General features: G+C 35.7%; 1 protein-coding gene across 4 annotated transcripts in view; it reads right to left on the minus strand.

Annotated features, from left to right (window-relative positions):
• Nucleotides 1-18,686, minus strand: part of KU70 (ATP-dependent DNA helicase 2 subunit Ku70-like protein) — a 291,039-nt gene extending 272,353 nt beyond the window's left edge. Inside the window, exon 1 of one of the 4 annotated variants that reach the window (XM_089818793.1) lies at nucleotides 18,406-18,686. Coding sequence is in view for 2 of the 4 variants with exons in the window: in XM_089818791.1 (XP_089674917.1) it covers nucleotides 18,251-18,299 (49 nt within the window). In the remaining 2 variants the exon portion in view is untranslated. Of the gene's footprint in view, nucleotides 1-18,250 lie in introns of all 4 variants that reach the window. The other 3 variants (XM_089818794.1, XM_089818791.1, XM_089818792.1) reach the window with 3 other exon arrangements.
• Nucleotides 18,687-22,770: the final 4,084 nt, after the last annotated feature.

The raw sequence follows: 22,770 nt of genomic DNA on the forward strand, positions 1-22,770 counted from the left end.
TTCTTCACAAGATAAAGAATATTGACCATTTTGTTCCAATATCCAAACACAACACTGTCTTTAACAATATAACCTTCCTACATCTGAAACAGCATCTCCAGGCAAGGTATCCATATGAAAGATTCTCTATAATAAACCAAAAACTCCTGCAAATCTGTCTCTAAAAGAAATGTCACAAATTTGAAGCAATCAACTGTAGAATCATTGTGAAATATGTGACTGGTATCTCCAACTCTGGATAGGGTAAATAATTTCTCTATCGAAACCAGCAATCCGTTAGGACTTTTCTCCTAGGGTTACAAACTACAAAAAGTTTGTTCTCGAAGACTAAGTAAAATCAAGAATAACCAAGCATATCTCAAATGAGACTGAAATTGCTCTCAAGTATAAGAGAAGCTTCTAGACACCTTCTAGAATTTCCATCCTTTGTAATTTAAATTTAAGCTGAGGGAATTAACAAAATTGACTTTATTTTAAAAAAGTTACTTTATAAGTTTATTAAATTAATTAAATAATATTGCCTTATAATATACTGTTGATGGATAATATTAAATAATTAAATTAATTAATTCCCTTAATCCCAACTATAGCTTACTATAATTAAAAAGGCTAATAAGCTTTCCATGAGCAACTACAGAGAAGGGGACATTACAAGCACACATTATTCGGTTCTCATCAAACAATTTTGAGACTATTGATTGCCATTCCACCATTCTTTGATTTCTCCTTCATATCCCTTTCGAGTTTTCTCGTCAGTATTTTGTGTGATTTCTTTACATTCCTTGCTATTTATATCTCCTTTTGCCTTCTAAAATGCCCTTTCCTCTACGCATATTTAGATTATTTTTTCCCATAAGTGATCATTTCATCATTGATTGACTTCACCCTTCCATGATAAGGCTGCACGCTAACATAGACTTCTCTTCTTTACCCCATAATTCTAACATGTCCTCCTATGCTCTTATTAATTTTTCTCCATATTCTATGATGATATAAACATGTGAATTCCCTTTTTTCCCTTCAAGTTCCTTCAAATATGACCTACTATGTTACTTCTTATTACCCTGCTTAAAAGATACAATAGCACCAATGTCTCCTCCTTGTCTACACCCCCAACATATACCACTCCTAATGTTCCTATCCTACTATTCTGCCACTACTCTCTTGCTCCTTTACTTGGAGATCTTTCCCTTTCACTTATGACATGTTCTTCTACTATTTTGCCACAACTCTCTTGCTCCTTGATGGGTTGGCCTCCTTTTGTGACTCGTGGCAGTTTTTTGTGAACTTGGGCAAGACCTGAGTGATGGTCTTCAATTGCCTGAAGACCTTGCATCTCCATTTCCACTTCCAGGGCATGGAGGTTGAGATCACATCCTCCTACAATTATCTGGGCATTAAGTTCTTTGTACCCTACTTCAATCTGAGACCTGGTATGCAACCTCAGATTAATAAGGGACAATGCTTCAAACATCACTTCCTGGATACAACGATCAAGATGTCCCTCTTGGACTCTTTGGTCAGGTTGACCGTCCTCTATGGCTCTATTCTGTAGGGGCCCTAACTCCAAGATTCCAATTAGGTTTTGGTTGAGAGAGTCAAGACCCTCCTCCTTCAAAGCATTATCAAATGTCATTTGTCCACCCCCCACAATATCATCTTGGTAAAGTTTGGGGCCCATCCTTTCAGGCTTGGGACGATCTTTGATTTAGTTTGGTTTCTCCATCAACTTCGGAGCTTCGTCAACTCTATTGAGGGTCGTCACAAATATTCTTGCTTGGCCTATTGCTCTTCCGAGACGATGGCATGCTCTAATCCTACTGGCTGTTTGTTCACCCAAGTTTTTGCTCTTCTTGATTCAATTAAGATTGCGATGGAATTGCCTTTCCCCCTTTCAATTCTCTTGAGATACCCCAACTCACCTCTTTCCCTCTCAACGAGAGTTGAATAAGCCAATCAGGCTCAACATCTATAGACAATAAATTATCACGACATGGAGTCACCCTCCAAGGGGGCTCCACCCAAGGATGGCTTTATATGCTAAGCACTACATGGTTATCCAAGACAGGGTTATTATGCGCCCTTAGTACCTCACTCACCGCTTAATTAATGCCCTTCGCATCTCTTTAGGATCTCTCAAAGTGAATTCCCATCAATTACATATACAAATTGACCACCAGATTAATAGAGAAGATAGGATTTGTCGCCTTTGTCCCCTTGGGGAGGTGAGACTAAGACCCGTTTTGTTTTATGTTGCCCCGTTTACTATGAGATCATGGGGAGACTCTACTACTTGTTCAGAGAGTGCACATCCATTTCTTCATTCTTCAGGTACACTGATAAGCGATGTCTTGCACTTTACCTCCAGGAAGCCATACTACGTCATAATTGCACTTTGCAATTCCAGTTTATGCTGAAACAGACTTCAAACCAGCTCATCACCTTTTCTACACACCTGTGTCTCCTGCCTGGGGAATGAAGAGGTTGCTTGGCCCTTCTCCAAGACATACTAGACTTGTGAGGCCTCACAGAGAACCCACTTGGTAGCAACACCATACCTCCAGCGACCCCTTGAGACAGTTGAGGTCACGCCCTCGATTCGGGCCATGTCCTTCGGTGTTGGGCTACTTCTCGTTTATAAGGATTATTTAGTCTTTCTTTGCTTTGTTTCCCTTCTTTCATGCTTGTTCTTTCCATAGAAACCATTTGGTGTTCCTGCTACTAGTTGTTGCCTTCTTGTACTATTCTCACTCCATTAGACCCTTGCAGTCTCTTGTAGGACAGTAATAAATTTATCTTATCTTATCGCTTCCTTTCCAACAACATGTCATTCTCATTTCTTATTCCTATGTGCCTTCTTCATAGGAGGGATAACCTATTTCTGTTTCTCTACAAGGATCACCTACACATAGATTCCCCATCTCACATTTTTCCATTTTATATATGTTCAATCTTGACATACATGTTCCTTTCTTCACACTTGTCTTCATTTTTGCTCTTCCCTTGGACACATATTTCAGCTATCATTCTTAGGGGCAGCATTTGTTTTTCCCCACTCCTACCGTTCTGCCGTATTCCTTGATATACATTGTCATTCCCATTTCTACTTCCACCTTCCTTATATTGATTGCATATTCTGACATACAATCAATTTAGGGCAGGGTCAGACATTCTACCTTTATATTTATATGATTGAAGATTCCAAACATTCAGCAAACTTTGGGCATAACCTGACCAACTTCTAGTTTCCATGTAGAGCCTAGCTTAGCTCTCCTTCTAGTCTAGCCTTGGCTTGGCCCAGCCTCTTGTTTTCATTGCATTTTTGGGGTACCTGATCTAGCCCATATTCCGATACCAAATTATTTTGGGCCTAACCTAACCCCGTGCATGTTGCTAACTACTTTTGGCCTGACTTGGTCCCTATGATCCTGTTTCGTGATTTAGTATAGACAGTAGATAGTAGACGTTGTACTTAAAAAAAACTATGCACTTTCATTTATATATTGAATACTGCTTTTGGTGTGCATCTGCTTTATGTAGATGAGAAGCGTGCACTAGAATGGAGAACAAAGAATAGAAGAGGCGAACAACTTTTCTATATCAATGGATTCCGTTCTCCTCTTTAAACTATTGTTTTGTGCAATATCTTGCTTTACCATACTTTATCAATAATCCTGCTAAAATGGGGCAGAATGTGCAGTCAAGAATCAACTAATTTGCAATTCCCACTCTATGCTGAACACTGATTTTGGTTTCTATTCCCAAAACATACATTCAGTTTAGGTGCTTATTCTCAAAATATGTATTCAGTTTTGGCATCTCTTCCCAAACTGTTTTCTAAAATTCTTTCACTCCATTTCTTAGCCTTTTGACACTAACTGAGATGCCAAATGAACCCTCCACCTGTTTTCCGTGCATTTTCCAAACATGTCACTCAAATCAATTAAAAAATTGCAATTTGTATTCATTGAAATGGATTTTCACCAACCTACCTACATATTATTTTCCTCCATTGTATCTACAAACATTTGTTACCACTAGAGTTTCCAATTGATAGTCAATGCCTACAAATTATTACCTTTTCCTTCTCCTTTGGCATTATTTGCAATACATATTCTCAACTTCTCCGTAGAAGTAAGCACAAACACACATTAGTAGAAGCTATCAAGAATTTAAACCTTTTATTAAGCTTTTGTATATTTTGTATTTAGGTTGGCTAGCACACACTCCAAACTATTATCTAGTGTTACATGGAGGTTGAAGCAAACAAACCAAGGGCCTAAGCCAAGATCCCAAGTAGGCATAACAAAGTTTCTTGCCCCCTATACAATTTGTGACCCCTATATCTTTATGCAAGAGAATCAAAATTTATTAAGTGTCGTGGTGACCAACAAATGATATTTGAAGCTCCAAAACTTAAAGGTCGCTACCACAATTACGAGGCTATTACGAGGTAATTGGTAAATACTTGCTTGTTATTAACAGAGACCGAGAGATCAATTTATACAAAAGAATGAGAGGATGTTTCCTTAGGAAACGATCGTAAAGAATAGAAACATTCTATTCTAGAGAAAGCAAAAAAACGAAAGCAAACTAAAGCTTAAGATATTTACAAGATAACCATTAACTACTAATAGACGACTTATCTATTATTGTAATACCCTCCCTTAATGGTTGATCTATCGAACACACCAAGTTGTCCTCTGAATTTGACAAACTTATCAGGACCAAGAGGTTTGGTGAGAATGTCTGCAATCTGATCTATGGTAGGAACATACTGTAGATCTATAGTCTCGTCTTCAACTAGCTATCATATGTAATGACAATGAACATCCACATGCTTGGTTCGTTCATGGAAGACTGGATTCTATGTTAACTTGATAACACCTTCGTTATCAACAAACAGAGTAGTTGGTCCTGCTGGTGACATCTGCATATCCCCAAGCATCCAACGAAGCCAAACAGCTTCACATCCTGCCTTAACAGTCCCTCTGTATTCAGCCTCTGTAGAAGAGAGAGAAACTGCCTGCTACTTCTTGCTGGTCCATGTGACTGCATCGGATCCCAAACTGAACACGTATCTAGATGTTGACTTTTTATCATCAACAGATGCTGCCCAATTTGAATCTGTGAACCCACTGAGTTTAGGATTAGAACTCCGAGAGTACAAAAGTCCATAATCTGAAGTGCCCTTCACATAACGAAGCACACGCTTGGCTATCATCCAATGATCAGCCTTAGGAGCTGTCATAAGACGTGAAATACAACTAACTACGAAGCTGATATCAAGCCTAGTAGCAGAGAGGTAGATGAGGCTGCCTACTAGTTGCCTATATGTAGTATCATCAACGAAAGGAGAATCAGACTTTGCTGATAACTTAAGACCTTTCTCCATAGGTATAGAGGCAGGTTTGCAATCCCGCATTCGGAATTTGTCTAACAAGGCCCAGGCATATTTGGACTGAGAGATGAATATACCAAAAGATTGTTACCAAACTTCAACACCTAAGCAATAATGCATGAGTCCAAGGTCAATCATATCAAAAGACTGGCATAAGTTCTATTTGATTCCCTGAATCAAAGATGTCGAACTGCCAGTGATGATCAGATCATCCACATAGATAACCAGAAGGATGATGTCACTGTCAGTAGTCTTGATGTACAAATTTGAGTCTGAAGAACTCCTCTGGAAGCCTTGATCACTGAGGTACTTATCAATCTTGATGTACCATGCCCGAGGGGCCTGCTTCAAACCATAGAGAGCTTTTACCAATCAAAGAACCTGATGATCTTTACCAGCAACCTTGAAACCAAGAGGCTGCGTCATGTAGACCTCTTCATGGAGATCACCATTCAAGAAAGCACTCTTAACGTCCATCTGATGAACCTTCTAGCCAAACTGTGCTGCCATGGCTAGGACTAATCTGATGGTGCTCATCTTTGCAATAGGAGCAAAGGTCTCCTCATAATCAATGCCCTGACGCTGAGAAAAGCCCTTCGCCACTAAATGAGCTTTGTACTTGTCCAAAGTACCATCCAATTTGTATTTGATTTTGTAGACCCATTTGCAACCAATGGGTTTCTTCCCTGGTGAAAGATCAAAAAGGACCCAAGTGTTTTTTTCAACAGGCTCTAGTGTTCAGATGTCATGGCCTGTTTCCACTCTGGAATTCCTTTAGCCTCGGAATATGTTTGAGGTTCAAACACACTGTGAATGTTGGCCATAAGAGCAAAGTTAACAGAATCTATAGTTTTGCTCTTTTTTCGAGCAGTTCTCCCATCAATGAGCTCATCATCACGAAGATCAGCAAGTGTCTTAGCCCACCACTTAGGCCGGATAAGAGAATGACCAACAATATTACTCGGAGATGCTTGATCAACAGGATCCTCATCAGAAGAAGCTGGATCAAACTCAGGTGAAGAATCTACAAAGCGAGATGATCCTGCAGGAGATGCCGGAGGTGTCTGTACAGGTATCACTAGAATAACTGGAGCTATAGGAGATACTAGAGCCCTCCCATCAGGTGGACCTTAATGGAAGCCGAACTCCCAAATCATGAGCCTGCATAGGCTAGTCTGCTGGATCAAGAATATGAGAAACAGGCATGAATGGTTCTCACTGCTCATTAAAGACTACATCACGGTTGTATATGAGACGAGATGTCTCAACATCAATCAAGCGGTAGGCTTTGTGAAGACTGTTATATCTAGCAAGCATCGATTTCTGACTCTTGGCATCCAACTTGGTGCGTGAAGCATCAAGGATCCAAACAAAAGCAAGAGAGCCAAAAACCTTCAGGTGACTAATTTTGGGCTTGCGACCTGACTAGGCCTCCTCCGAAGTTTTACCTTTGACCGCCACTGTGGGTGACCGGTTCAACAGATAAACTGCAGTGTTAATTGCTTTTTCCCAAAGCTGCTTCGGAACATGTCTGTGTTCAAGCATCAAACGAGCCATCTCAGTGATTGTCCTGTTCCGACGTTCAACTACATTGTTCTGTTGTGGCGTGTGGGGTGTGGTTAACTGGCATTTGATGCCATGTGCATCTAGGAAGCTAGAGAAAGCATTAAAACAAAATTCCCCCCCATTGTCTGATCTAAGAGTAATAATAGATTTCTTAGACTCTTTTTCAACTAAAGTTTAAACATCTGAAATACAATAAATGCATCTGATTTCTTTTTAAGGAAATACACCCACATTTTTCTACTAAAATCATCTACAAACAACAGAAAATACCTGTACCCGAGAACAGGAGTGGCCATAGGGCCGCAGATATCGGTATGAACAAGCTGAAGTACCTGAGAAGCTCACCAAGAATCGCCACTGGTGAAAGGTGTGCGATGTTGCTTCCCAGCCTGGCATGCATCACAAACTCCAAGGTGTTGAGTCTAAATCTCTGGCAAACCAAGAACAAGCTCATCCTGAGCAAGCTATGAGAGATAATGCACATTTATGTGCCCATATCGTTGATGCCAAAGGGTGCTAACAGAAGATCGCCGAGCAACCATAGCTATGTCCTGAGAACCACCAGAATCAGTAAGTCTAAAAAGACCATGATCCTCAAGACCTACTGCAACAGTAGACTTAGTCGCCCGATTAGTGATGGTGCACTGATGTGAACTGAAGGTGACTACCAAGTGTGGAGAATGTTGCAGCAACTGACTAACTGAGAGTAGATTTAGTTCCATCCCTGGAATGTAGTATACATCAAGGACTATGAGATTCCTCCCAACAGACTGAATCTAAATGTTGCCTTTACCGACAACCGTGTACTCTTCTCTACCACCAAAAATAACAGAATCTAAATAAGGCTGGTAGTCAGTAAACCAGTCTTTGCGATGAGTGAAATGTCGAGAGGCACCTGAATCAATGTACCAGGCAGATGACTTCACATGATTTGCAGGTCTTTTAGCCATAAAGGCATAAAAGGCAAATTCCACCTACTCAGTGTGCTCTGCACTGTTCGCTTTGAGTTGCGAACTTGATTGCTTAGACTGGGCAGCTAAGCATTTCCGACATTCAACCTTCATGTGACCAAACTTGTGGCAGTAGTTGCATTGAATGTTCTTCTTTCTGGTACCATCGGATGCTAAAGCAGAAGACTTCTGCTAAGATGGTTGCTGAAACTTGCCCTTATCCTTCTAAAAGGATTTCGCAGCAAAGGCTTGCTCAGTAGAGGTGGAAATGGAGCTACTACCAAACTGTTTTTTCCACCGATCTTGCTGAAGCAGCAAGGTCCAGAGATCAGTGAGCTTCAAATCAACACCAGTAGATGTGATGTTGAGAGTCTCGATAAAATGCTCACAGGATTTTGGTAAACTCCGAAGAGTGATTACCACAATATCCTCTTCCTCCATCTTGCAACCGATGGCAAGTAGCTGATCACGGATTTCCTGAATCCGATTTAGATGTGCCTGGAGCATGGTGCGCTCATCCATGACAATAGAAAACAGAGTGTTTTCCAGAAAGAAGGCTCTAATCTTGTCAGAAGTCTCATGAAGACCTTTGAGGTGTGTCCAAATTTTGACAGCTGTCTTGCCAGATGGAATCTGAGAAAGCTAATCATCAACTACAGATAATTTGAGAAGCATCACTGCCTCTCGATTATTCAAATCCCATGTATCTTGATCAAGACCCGGAGAAGTCAGACGCTTCGTAACACCCAGAACAAGTTGATCGGTGTTCTGATATTCAAAAATTGCAATGATGCATTGCTTCCAGGTTTCATAATTGCGACCATTGAATTTGGAGTTATGCTCGAGAAGAATATTCATCAGAGATGCCATGGCACTTTTTCAATGAAAAACTATGAAAATCTGTGAAGGCACGTTCTTCGAGGCAAAAATACGGAAGACCCAAAAGAATCAGCGAGTGACCTAGAAGAGAGCTCGAAAAACCCAAAAGGAATATGCTATCATTTTCTAGATCCGTTGGCTCGAAAATTGAGACATCCACAAAATCAAATGACAACCCAGTTGAGCTCTTGAAAAACCCACCAAGAATCTACAAACAAAAAAAATTCAAGCCCAAAAATTAGGGTTTCGAGCAAAACCCTAGTCGGCAATTTGGAAAGTCAAATTTGCAGAAAAAAATGGCGGATTTTGATAAATGAACACCCGAAATGCTGGCAAAGATAGTCAAGAGGGCTAGATAGACAAAAACAACCCTTCAGCAATGATTATGGCAGACGAAAAAAACCAGTTTTGTGGCAGAAAAACCCAGTTTTGTTTCAAGTGTTTTTCGGCTTCACAAATTCTGTCGGTTTTGTTGCAGACGTTGTTTGTAGACTGTTGCTGATGAATCCGGCCATGAAACAAGGAGTCAGTAATCACAAATCCGGCGGCCCCCAAAAAAATCGCGTGTTGCAAAGAAATCGTCCACGATTTCCACACGTTTTGAAGAAAAATCGCACGGGTTTCCCAGCAATGACAGATACGATTTGAAAAAAAATCACGGAGGTAAGATCGTGATTTTCAAAAAACGGATGCCAAAACTAAAACCCTAGCCGGATTGTGAAAAACCAGAAGTAATTTCGAAAAAAACTTAACAAATAATTTCAATAGAAATTATAATTTTTTTCGAAAAAATTTTAAGTATTTGCTCTAATACCATATTACGAGGTAATTGGTAAATACTTGTTTGTTATTAACAAAGACCGAGAGATCAATTTATACAAAAGAATGAGACGATGTTTCCTTAGGAAACAATTGTAAAGAATAGAAACATTCTATTCTAGAGAAAGCAAAAAAACGAAAGCAAACTAAAGCTTAAGATATTTACAAGATAACCATTAACTAATAATAGACGACTTATCTATTATTGTAATAGAGGCACCATCATCGAAGGACAATCTCTATTGCAAAAGGATGGTTGTTACCATAGTTCCATGCTTCCACTATAATAGTCTTTTTTCCTAGAATCTATGCACTTCTCTTGTTTATATTGTTAAAGTAACTAAGATCGTTTCTGCAAATGTAGAATCATGGCCATTGCAATTGATGATTTCCAAATGCATACTTGAATCTCATATAAATATGAGGAGACATTTCTCTTCAAGAGACGTGAAGAGACATGTCTCTATAGTTAATCACCATTTAGTTAATAAATAACCATATGTATAACTCACTTTTAAACATATATATAATATTAATATATTAACCATATATGTAATATAATATTATATTATTATATAATAATATAATAATATAATAATGCATAATATATACAATATATATTATATTACATATATATATATATATATATATATATATATATATATATATATATATATATATATATATATATATATATATATATATATATATATATAATGCATAATATATAAAATATATATTATATTACATATATAATATATATAAGATACTTATCTTAAGAATAATTTATCATCAATGAGGTAGCTCTAATAAAATCAATCTGACAAAGGCTACAACAAAGTCATGTCCTGTAGAGACATGTGGTGGTGAAACAATTACATTCAAGAACTTCATAACACAATAGTCTCTTCTAATCATAAGAGCCCAATTAGATAAGTAAAGTAATTTATGAATATATATATATATATGAGACATAAAACGATGTTCATATAAACCATGAATACAAATACTCAATGTAATGAGTATATCACTTCGACTGATGCTATACTTCAACACTCCCTCTTAGCAAGGGAGAAGTAACAAAAACATTTTATGAGATCTCAGTATCAAGGATATCTATACACAACATATTATCTACACTCTAAAATAGTGACTTGTCAAATAACTACAATCACACTGTTATAAACACTATCATAACATATATTATGATCTCTAATTGTCTGAAACAATATCTAGAGTAATCATAATGTATTCGTTATCAATGATCTCTAATTGTCCAAAACAATATCTAGAATTTTCATGATAACAAGCCTATCATTTGCAAGATGGTCATCTTACAAAGATTACCTTTTGTCTATTCGTTATCATGGTGTCCGGCAAAATCCGACCCAAAGAACCATGATAACAGATCTACCATTTATAAGATCATCATCTTATAATGGTTACCTTTTGTTTATATATGTCAATGAAAGATTGTCACCTTTCATTACACATCATATGTGTGATAATAACCACCATGAACCCAGTCATAGAGTAGTACAAAGAGTTTTCACCTCATATTTCTCTCTCATAGAGGAAAGCACATTATAAAGAATTTCTCTTAAAACTTCTCCTCATAGAGAAGATATCATCCACAAAGGATTGCATCTCAAAATTTTTCCCTCTGAACATCAATCTTGGAAAGTCAGGTCCTCTAGTTACTTCCTCAAAAACTCTCTTTACCCAAGGATGCCTGTCGAACTCATTACTCCCTCATGATATACATAGGAGTAGGCCCATCAACATCATGCAGTCACCCACATGTAATTGTAGACTCCCTCTGAGTATAAATCTTCTAAGCTCCTGCGTTGTCGTCGAAAAAGTGTCATACTCCCTCTTAATGTAGAAGAATCTCATAATCTTAATCATCAAAGTTGTTTTCTTCAAGACCCTCACTTTATCCATCTTAATCATCAGGGTATTTGGAACTATTTTACATATGCTACCAAATATTTGGTAGCGTATGTAAAGTACCAACCTCCTTGTCCTGTAAGAATATCCTCAAACATAAAGGAAAAGATCAAAGCAAATAACCCATAAATAGTATGTATAGAATTACAAAATAAATGAACTGATAAATGTAAAAGATACAAGTACTTATCTGCCCATGAGGGTCATGGAATATCTCCTTTTCTAAGGATGCTTCAAGTGAGAATGAAACATTGGCTATTATTCCCCCCCACAATGTAAGATTCCCACTCTTATATCATTTGAACACTTCTACATCATATCAAATTTGACGACTTCTTTCTAAGTTCCAACTTTCTCTTTTCATCCATTGAAGCTCCAAACATTCATCAAGCTTAATAGTAGAAGCTAACACAAACTCGTCCACAATACGCCAATATCTTGATTGAGTATAATTTGTGTCACTTGAATGACTCTACAACTCATACGTCAAGTTTCATTTATCAAAGAAAGACTCGTAGATAGTTTAATTAAAGTGACAACTTTCTTATAATGTACACAGGGGGTAGGCCCATTCACATAGTTGCATGAATTTCAATCCTCTTGACTTTTACAATTTATCAATCACTAAAGATTTCATCACAACATTGGTTTACTCCCTCTGAATCAATATGATTGATATCACTGACAGTTGATGAAACCATATCCTCTATATGCTCCCTCTAACAAATGTGTCAGAATTCCTTTGAACATAAAACTTCTAAGCTTCTAAAATAAACTTCCCTTTAACAAAGTGTTAGACTCTCTTTGAATCTAATATTAATCCTCCTTTTCCTACAAGAACATTCTCAGAGGAAAAGATCAAGGCAAATGCTCATATAGAAATACAAGTAAGCGAGATATTACAAAGATTAGATAAATAAAATACTCAAGGATAATAAATTCTCATTTGTACAAATAAGAATATCAATATTAGTTACAATGTTAGTAATTTAACTCATAAACATTACTACCAACAACATAAAGGATTATAACATCTCTCTTTATTTTTCAATAATAGAATAATAGAATTAAGATAACAAAATACTTAATTTCTATATATATGATTTTTCCCTTGTAAAATACTCTATCGTTCTTGTGATGATAATATAGGAATGATACCTTAGATAAGGATTGTCTTTATAAGGAGGATTTGTGGCATCACATGGTCTACTTTCTCACTCTTTTGCATCCTCTTCGAGCACTTTTTATGATAAGTTCCATGCATGGTTTCCTTTTTCTACAACTGTTTGTTCTATTGATGAACATCTAATTTCTAATAAATTAACATTCATAATGAATGTTATCCACCAAGAATAATTGGACCATGTCATGACATTGACAATAAATGCCCTCCACCAAGATGAACTTGGATCATATTATGACATTCTCAAGGAATCTCCTCCACCAAGACGTACTTTTAATTATTTATTATACCATTCAATGTCTTATTACATAATAAGATTTGTATCATTACTCATCATGTCATTATGATAAAAGAACTTATTACATAATTTCTTGATTTCCTTATATATCATATATTTGTTAGTATTAATTTCTTAATCAAATAACTAAATATGATTAAGAAATTCTTATTCAAATAATGAGAATCCCATATCTAGTAATCTATTCTTTATCAATACTAGACAAATTTAACAATAGATTTCATATTCACATAAGAGTCTAGTAATAAAAGATGCTTAAATATTTACCTCCATCTCCATTTTGACTTCTTCAACTCCTAAGCGCGAATTTGTCAAATTTCAAAGCTGGCCCAACTTATCCATGTTGTTGTGATTGGGTTTGAATGGTTTATATATCCCATGTCCATGTCCTTTCTTTGGTCTTAGCCTTGCTAGGCTCTCCAAATGCTTGTAATGGACATCATGATCATTGAGATCATCACCAAGCGGGAATATAGTACCGACATTAACAATATATGTTGAATAATGGAAATGCTTGTACACATTAGTCAAAACAAGCAAATGACCATGATAATGTAGGCCACCGAAGCTATATCAAGGAGTTCTCTCTTTAGACTTTCATTTTCTAGTGTTGACTTAGTCAAATGCAACATAATATAACTCATACAATAGTGAAGACTTGGCTATGTCGTCCAATAATCGTGTGCCCAATTTTCACAATAAATGCCTTTGTAAGGATCAAAATCACAATGATAGAACAATTATTATGTTGGATAATTCTTGCTAGATCGTTGTCGATATATCATTTTTACCTCATACCTCATAAAATTAAACACAAAATCTCTCTTGTAGATGTAAATGAATGAATTGCCTACGGTACTCCCCCTCCATTAGTAATTATGGGTTTTGATATATTTGTTTCACTTCTTTATTAAGATATCTGTATCACACCAATAGGGATGTCGCTGGTGTGGAAATAGAATCTTCCAGAATATATGTTTGAATGATACTCTAGATTATGTTTCTCGGGCTAATTCTTCAACCAACATTCTGTGATGCGTAATACCCATTGATTGTAGACAACCTCCTCTTTATGAGATCAGCAATACATTTATAGTCAATTCGCTGCATTTGAATCCATGTATATTGTAAGGCATATGTTGTACTCCCAATCAGTACTCCAAGCGACAAAGAGTCCACCGTGAGGCACGTCCCATATTATTCACAACCACCGATTCTTAAACGAGTACTTTCTCAATATTTCTGATTAACGAGATCATGTCAGATGATTCCATGGTGAGCATCAGGTGTTTGAATCTCCGTTACCCAATCTGAGCTCATTGATGACCCGATCAATCATTAATCTTTAATACCTCCAATCAATATTTATCATCCGAAGAGTTCTTCAATAACCAGTTGCGTTCAAAGGAATTGATAATCTGCCTATTCAAAGAGTTCTTTAATAACCGGTCGTGTTCCTGTTACCTCATACATATGTGGAAAGAGTCTTCACTCTACAACATAACTTTTGACGTGACTTTCCACGGTGTCTTTCTCAAGCCTTCCTTACGCTCCACGATGGCAGTTACATGGAACTCTACCCTTTGTTTCATGCTTAAACTTATTCTTTTACATTTGCAGCCTGCTCTAATACCATGTTGGAGTAACTAAGATCGTTTCTACAAATGTAGAATCATGGCCATTGTAATTGATGATTTTCAAATGCATACTTGAATCTCATATAAATATGAGAAGAGGAGACATGTCTCTTCAAGAGACGTGAAGAGACATGTCTCTATAGTTAATCACCATTTAGTTGATAAATAACTATATGTGTAACTCACCTTTAAACATATATATAATATTAATATATTAACCATATATGTAATATAATATTATATTATTATATAATAATGCATAATATATACAATATATATTATATTACATATAATATATATTATATTACATATAATATATATTATATATATAAAATATATAATGCATAATATATATTATATATATTATATTACATATATAATATATATTATATATATAAGATACTTATCTTAAGAATAATTTATCATCAATGAGGTAGCTCTGATAAAATCAATCCGACAGAGGTTACAACAAAGTCATGTCCCGTAGAAACATGTGGTGGTGAAACAATTACATTCAAGAACTTCATAACACAATAGTCTCTTCTAATCATAAGAGCCCAATTAGCTAAGTAATTTATGAATACATAGACCTCTCTCTCTCTCTCTCTCTCTCTCTCTCTCTCTCTCTCTCTCTCTCTCTCGCTCTATACACACACACACACACACACACACACTCACTTATCAATAATATGAGACATAAAACAATGTTCATATAAACCATGAATATAAATACTCAATGTAACGAGTATATCACTTCGACTGATGCTATACTTCAACATATATTGGGTCACTATCACACTATATAAAACACCACAACATTGTATCAGTTTTCCAAATCAACTGTGCAACACTTTTCCAATCTCATACTGCTTTTCTCGATCTTCTTTAGCATCAAACATCAAATTAGGGGCACAATTTCTATCCTCTTTTGAATCATAAATCAGGTCTTATCTACAACCAGGTCAATATTTCTCCATTCCAATCAAGAAAGACTAGTTTAGAATTCCCTTCATGCAGATATAATTTTAATTGAGTTTTGTATGCAAGGTTCTTAAAGACAAAGTAATCCAAAGCGTCTTGGGGAAGAAGACAAGATTGCATGCAAAATTTAAAAAACCTTCATAGTTTAGCTTCTTTATGCACATTTTTGCCTACAATAATGGCAAACACACAAGATGTCACAAAAAACTACAACTCAGCCCAACAAGCTTAGCAAAGTGATGAACTATATCTCTAGGAACTAGCAAATTCATCATGTGCATACACAAAAAAAAGGATTTGCAGCATTTTGCTTGTTAGTTTCTATTTTTAAGAATTGGAATGCATGTCCTAACTCTTGGGAAGCATGTGGGCAAATACATATACATGTGTTGATGCCCATACAAAAGGTGGCACTCACATTTCTCATATTAGCAAAAGGTTTTGCTTTGGATGACATCTTTGGAGCTTGGCATTGGAGTAGATCAACAGATTGACATTCTTGGAACTCTTGTAACTTCTTGTTGAGCTTTTAGGTCAATTTCAAGCCTTTTGTAAATGGTATTAAGTTTCAACAATACTTAGCAGATTACATAAAGGAGATGAGGTGCCATTTTCCCCTATATTGGAGTTTTATCAATTTTTAGAGTTTATCTTGATTAAAAAAATCATCTCAGCATGGATAATCACCTGGCCCAGAATGATAGTGGAGAAGGAAAGTAAGTCAAATAAAGAAGACACGGATGAAAAATAACAACAAAGGGAAATTTAATTACAAGCATGCCCGAACACCAATACTGAAAAAAAAAACATGCGAGAGAAAAATTCAGGACTGCCATGTAGACAAACCAAATTACCTATAAGAAATTGTGTTACATTAAAAAGTTTATCCCCACATGGGAACACGATGAAAAGGCATACATAAGAGCTGCAACTAAGAGGCAAAAGATGTTAATTGCCCAATTGAGGACAGGATCGCATGATCTTAGGTGTGAGACATGTAGGCAGACTATCCCTAAGAAAGAATGGGAAATGAGAACATGCCTATATTGCAGCAAAGGGATGATGAAGATAAAATGTCACTTCATCGTGTAGTGTTCAACCTAAAATGATATCCATATTCATTATGAAAGCAACTTAAAAGTGGACAGCCTAAACTCCTCATTTGAGGAAACTAGACTTGGTAAAACTAAAAGTTTTTATTTATCAAGAACCATAGTAGAAGGTCTAACATGGAAAAGAGTTTAGAAATGGGGTTACGGCTCTCAATCCCATAAACTATATGGTCTTGTTCCATTGAACTATCTTCATTCATTCAAACATTCTCATGGTCATTGTTATTATTTTGTTTTCTTTGATTCTAGATGATTGATGGTTACAATCGTATGATTGTCCAATAATCATATGAATATTAAGTTATTAGTATTAATACACTTTTTTTGGTTTGGCCATTGTTTTGAGTGCTGACATTGACATAATCCGTAATTAATGAGTTGATTAGGTGTATCTTAATTAGTTAACAAATCATCTCTTCATTTCAACTACTCCAGCTGGTGTCTTTTAGATAAATTTGCAATGTCCCCTTCTGTGACCTAGGTGTTTCAAGAGGAACCTTAAGCCTATTTCATTCCCGTAATTTAATTCAAGGGTTTGGAGAGGGAATAATTTAATTAATTAAATTTAGGTTGTATCAAATTATTGTTTTCAAGCCAAGTTTGGTTTAATTAACTTTTTTTTATAAATGGTAAAAAGTTTGGTTTAATTAACTATATTTATTTAAAATGACCAGAGATGTCAAATTTCCCTTTCCAACTTTAGTTAGCTATTTTTATTATAAAGAGGTGCAAAGTTTTCAAACGTTTAAAAGGGATATTGAGAGGAGCTGCAAAATGGTATTTGACATCTATGGTCATTTTCATCTCTCTAGTGAAGTATGGGCGATTTGCTTCAACAAAGCACTAGGATGAAAAAATATAAGGGAATACTGATTTCAGAAAGGAATTCTTCCTAGCCAATTAGAGTGGACTCGACCAAGATTCACTAGCGTGTGAAAAGACTTGTTAATTTAAAAATCGTGGATAAGTTTTCTGATGATTTCGATCAAACGTTGTAAAAGGACAAGTGCAACTTATTGAAGAAATTCAGATGAATCACTCCCATAGAGAGTGATTCAATGTGGATAAATCTTTTAAGGCAAATTTTAATGGCCCTAAATAACCGCGTGCATGTGTAATGGAGTGTGTTTCATGCTTATTTGAAAGCTTTAGTTCCACCGCACCCAAATTTCAGATCTTTCATGGCTTTTATCCCGTCACAACACCTCATTGTATGACATTATAGTAAGAATTGAAGGGATCATGAAGTTTCGAAGAAGGAGCGCTCCCTGCAAAAGAGCATTTCATGAAGTTTCTGGCATCCATTTCTCTCTCCAGCAATAGGAATGATGCTCTATAAAATGTCATCTACCATTAAATAAGGATTTATTGTTTTCATTTCTAGCACGATGATAAAATCTAAAACAAAGTAATTTTTTTTCCTTAAAAACGTGCTTTAAAAATTACAATTATGTAGTGGACAATAGTCAATTACAGTCTCTTGACAGAATTGTTTGAAAAGAAGAGATAGCTTCATTCCACATCCAGAGAATTGCTTCAGATAAATTTCATCCAGCCATGCTCGATAGTTTCAGCCCTAACTTTGATAAACGGAAATACAAAACTAGTAATTTAAATTTGTACAGTTACCGGTTTGTCCGGCTTCGCTCTACTCTGGTGCACAGAGAAGCCTTTCTAAAATGGCAGCAGAATGCAGGGAAGGGAAACTGCCGGTTATCAAATAGAAATCTTTATACATGCGTTTTAAGAATATAAATTTCCATTTGCCGCGTTTTTAAACGACGCTCAACCACGCAATGCTCGAAATCAATTCGAAACAACACCCACGCGCCTGATATAGGAAGGAATACAAAGCTTACGTGGTACTCTTCTTTTGGAGTCCTCTTTCTTCGACGTCCTTTTTCAATATTAAAAAAATCATTCACTTGATATTATTATTACTAGCAATGGCATCTCACTATGTGATGGGTACCTTCTAGAATTATGGAAGATATAAGTATTTGTTCTTTTATTCTTAGATTGGTTAAGCATTTGTTATTTTAACTTTAGGTCTCGATAAAATAATCTTCCTTCTCGCACTTTTCATCGTCCATCATTTGAGCAATAATATGAGACAAGCATATTCAAGTTTCTTACAAGCCACCAATACAACGGATGGAATACTAAGAGTTACAATTTAGAATTCCATAAAGATGTCTTTTTTGAGATTTGAATGATGGTCAACATAATGAGAACGCATTGCTTCAACCAACTAAGCTAAATTCCTTGGACACCAATGAAGATTATAGATCGTTAGAGTCATTTATGTTTGTATTATAACCTCTAACATTGTCATTTCTTCATATATATAATATCATTGTTCATATGTAACTACATCATAGAATTAGTAGTATGCTTGAATACCAATTGATGTTCAATATTGCTAGAATGCGTACTACTGGCATAATTTTTCCAATTTATATTAGTGAAGTAATTTAAAAAATTCCTCTATCATTCACATTATTATGAATGAGCTACTATGATTTTATGCTTGAATTCCACACAAGTATATCTATCGTGTCCAATAACTCTTTGAAAATGTATAAGAATTGTTCATAACTCTTATATTAATCCTCTAGAGGAATCTAATAGGTTGATGGAATTATGGCTAACCAAATTATTAGTAAGGTTTGAAGAGTATTATCTACTAGTTTGCTTCAGTAGGTTGTTATGTCAATGGATCATTTTTCTCTGATGGCCCTACCTCAATCTTTTTAAAGTTGGAGGAACTTGTGTGGGATGACGAAGAATCGTATTTTGTTTTGGAGAAAAGCTACAGTATCTAATTGTTTTGGAGATAACCTTGCCTAAGTGACCAGTTCTATATGAACTATCGGACAACTTCCATCACATGCACAGCTCGTCATGTTCCACCATGTCATCCAATGGGATAAATAGTCAACTATTCACACAAGTTATTATTGCAATCCATGTTGCAAGTCTATTGTCGTTTGTCACATACTGTCCTCGTGACCTTGGTGAACAATCCAATAAAATGATTCAAATAATGAACGGTGATGACCAATTGCATGGTTGTCCAAGGCCTCTTGCCAACAATCAACTATCAATTGTAAAACTTAGGATGGCTTCTTTCATATGGAAAATGCCTATTGCGTAATAATAATAATATTAGCACTTGCGCCAAAAGAAGGTGCAATGGTGTAGCCGATAGTAAAATATATGTTAGCTAATATATTGAACACTACAAATCAAAGGAACAGTGATAATAGTATGCACAAGTTAATTTCTTTTTGTGCATTATCCAAGTTTTCTTCCTTATAGACACTCCTCCTTAACTATTTTGGACCAACAATAATTTTCCATATTTTCAGCCTTTTTTAAAGAACTAATTAACCATACTTCAAAAGAAAAGGTGTCTCCTTCAACCAATCAAAATTTCAAACTTGTATGGCTCTTTAAATTTAATTTTTTTATATAAAGATCAAAATATGTATTCATCTTTTTAATGTGATAATATTTTTTCTATTTTTAAACAATGTGATTCTTTTATTAATTATTAAATATCACATATAGTTTTTTTTTATGTATTAGCATACTTAAAATATTTGGGTTACATTATTGTTTTAGAAGCAATTTGAGTTACAATATAAATTTACATCCTCAAAAGGAAACAAAGGAAAAAAACAATTGGGTAGCACTTGAGTAGCTACCTATTAACTACATTTAAATACAACTTGAAGTAACCTATAGTCTATTATATTTGTAAATACAAAAAGAGTCAACATTTTTGTGAGAGAGGTGTCCTTCCAATCATCCGTTAGTTGCATGTCATCCATCATATGCCATATGTCTAAGTATTGTTTGAACATGGGTCACTTTACTGGTGTCAGCATACCTATCTTCAATACTTAATCCTTTGATGAACTGGTTTAGGTTATCAAGTTCTTTTTGACTGATCATATCCTCATGAATAGAAAAGTATTGGCATAAAACTAGGTCCTCCTTGTGGATAAAGATTTGTCCCTCCTACATCAGCACCATGAACATGTCTCTAGAAATTTCTACAGTAGCAACAACCTATAACATGATTTGAAAATGTATGAGTTTACATCCAAACTCAGTAAGTTGTCTCCTCTTTTGAAAAATCTCTCTATTTCACTCCTTCCAATGGAACGATAAAATTTCACAAAAAAAAAAAAAAAAAAAAACCAGAAAGTGTTAGCTTTAAGATCAAAGGATTCCACAAAACCAACTAAAATTTCACTCTAAGAAAGACCAAGTCTATTATTCCAAACAATCGATCACCCAAAGAAAATGGACCAAACAGCACGGGCATAAACACAATCAAAAAATATATGCTCAAAAGATTTTGGAACTGATCACACACCACACATAATAGGGCTACCTAATCCATGAGGCAAAGTGTTACCAACAATAAGTTTTCTCAAAAGCAATAACCATCTAAAGCAAACTATTTTTTGTTCACAAAGAGAGAGTCATAAAAGAAGTTAAAATAAACTATCACCTACGAACTAAACACCCCAACCTCCAACCATAGTTTACTCTGTAAAAAATAGAACAATCTTCCTTGAGCATATTGTATATCTTCTTATTATAAACCTTATTAAATTGAGTGTCATATTTCTATTTGATCCACTAAAAAAATTAATTAATGTTCATAATATGTCTTGGGAAGAAGTTACCCACAACTTTAGCAATAATAGAATAAGTGTTTTTCCTAAGTATTAGGAATGTCACATTTAGCTGAGATTTCATCCCAATACCCTAACCTATTGTCAACCACAATATCTTTAACTAAAGAAATGACATGCTAATTTTTAGTAGAACAACTTTGGGTTAATGCACTAGGTTTACCATTAGCTTCAACTCCCCACCAAATAGACCTATCCAAAATAGAATAAGTAGGAGAACCACCACTAGCACTCCTAGATAGGATAAGGTTTCTAACTTGGGACCATGCCTCCAAATGGATTGAAAGAACTTGGATAGAAATATGGATAACTAAAAGTTTCCAAGCACTTTATCACATAGAGGAACATTGATCCAACTTTTATCTTTTTTATTCTTGATCTATAGATGTTGTTTCCGACCAAAACCTTCCATGGTTCCTCATCTGAGAGGGCTTGAATGATCCATTTAGATTCCAGTGCCATACCCTGAGCTTTCAAATCTTTTATACCCAATCCACCCTTTTCCTTAGGTAAACAACACCGCTCCTATTTGACACAGTGCCTTTTCTTGTTTCCTAACTCATCAGACCATGATAAATCTCTCATAATCCTTCCAAACTATTAGTTTGATAGTTGGCAAACAACCATGCAGAAGAGAAATAAATATGGCGAGAAGATAAAACTTTTTGGACCACTTGCATTGTCCCTGAGAGGAGATGTGTTTGCCACTTCAAATATTTCTTCTTAATTTTGGAGAAGTGCCAAGTCCACTTATTTTTGAGTGATGGTTCAATAGAAAATGGGATTCCCAAATACCTAACAATATCATTTGGCTTCAACCGCTGCCACCCTTTACTCACAATCCACTCTGGGGGGGAGAGACCAACCAATGATGGAGGACTTGTGGGGAGCCATGTTAGCCCCAGAGACTAAATAAAAGAATTGAAGCCTTTTGTTCATGTTATCAAATTTCATTTCATCCAATTCAATAAACAAAGCAATATTATCTGCAAACTAAGCATTGAGTAGTACCTCTTGGTTAGGAAGAGTGATACATCTAATTGGAGGTCCTAATTGAGGAGATCTAAGAATATGAAACAAAGCATCAACTGTAATAACAAACACAACAGTGGAAATTAAGCATCCTTGACTTATAGATCTTTGTAGAATAATATTTTCAGTTAATTCACCATTCACATCAATGACTATATAAGAGTCCTTTAGTAAAATGCCAATCCATTTGCAGAAATAGGGAGTAAAACCAAAAGCTTGTGGCATCCTTGTAACAAAGGGTCACTCAATT

Source organism: Cupressus sempervirens, chromosome 3, assembly GCF_028749045.1.
Source record: "Cupressus sempervirens isolate cs-2001-9-10 chromosome 3, ASM2874904v1, whole genome shotgun sequence".
NCBI lineage: Eukaryota > Viridiplantae > Streptophyta > Pinopsida > Cupressales > Cupressaceae > Cupressus > Cupressus sempervirens.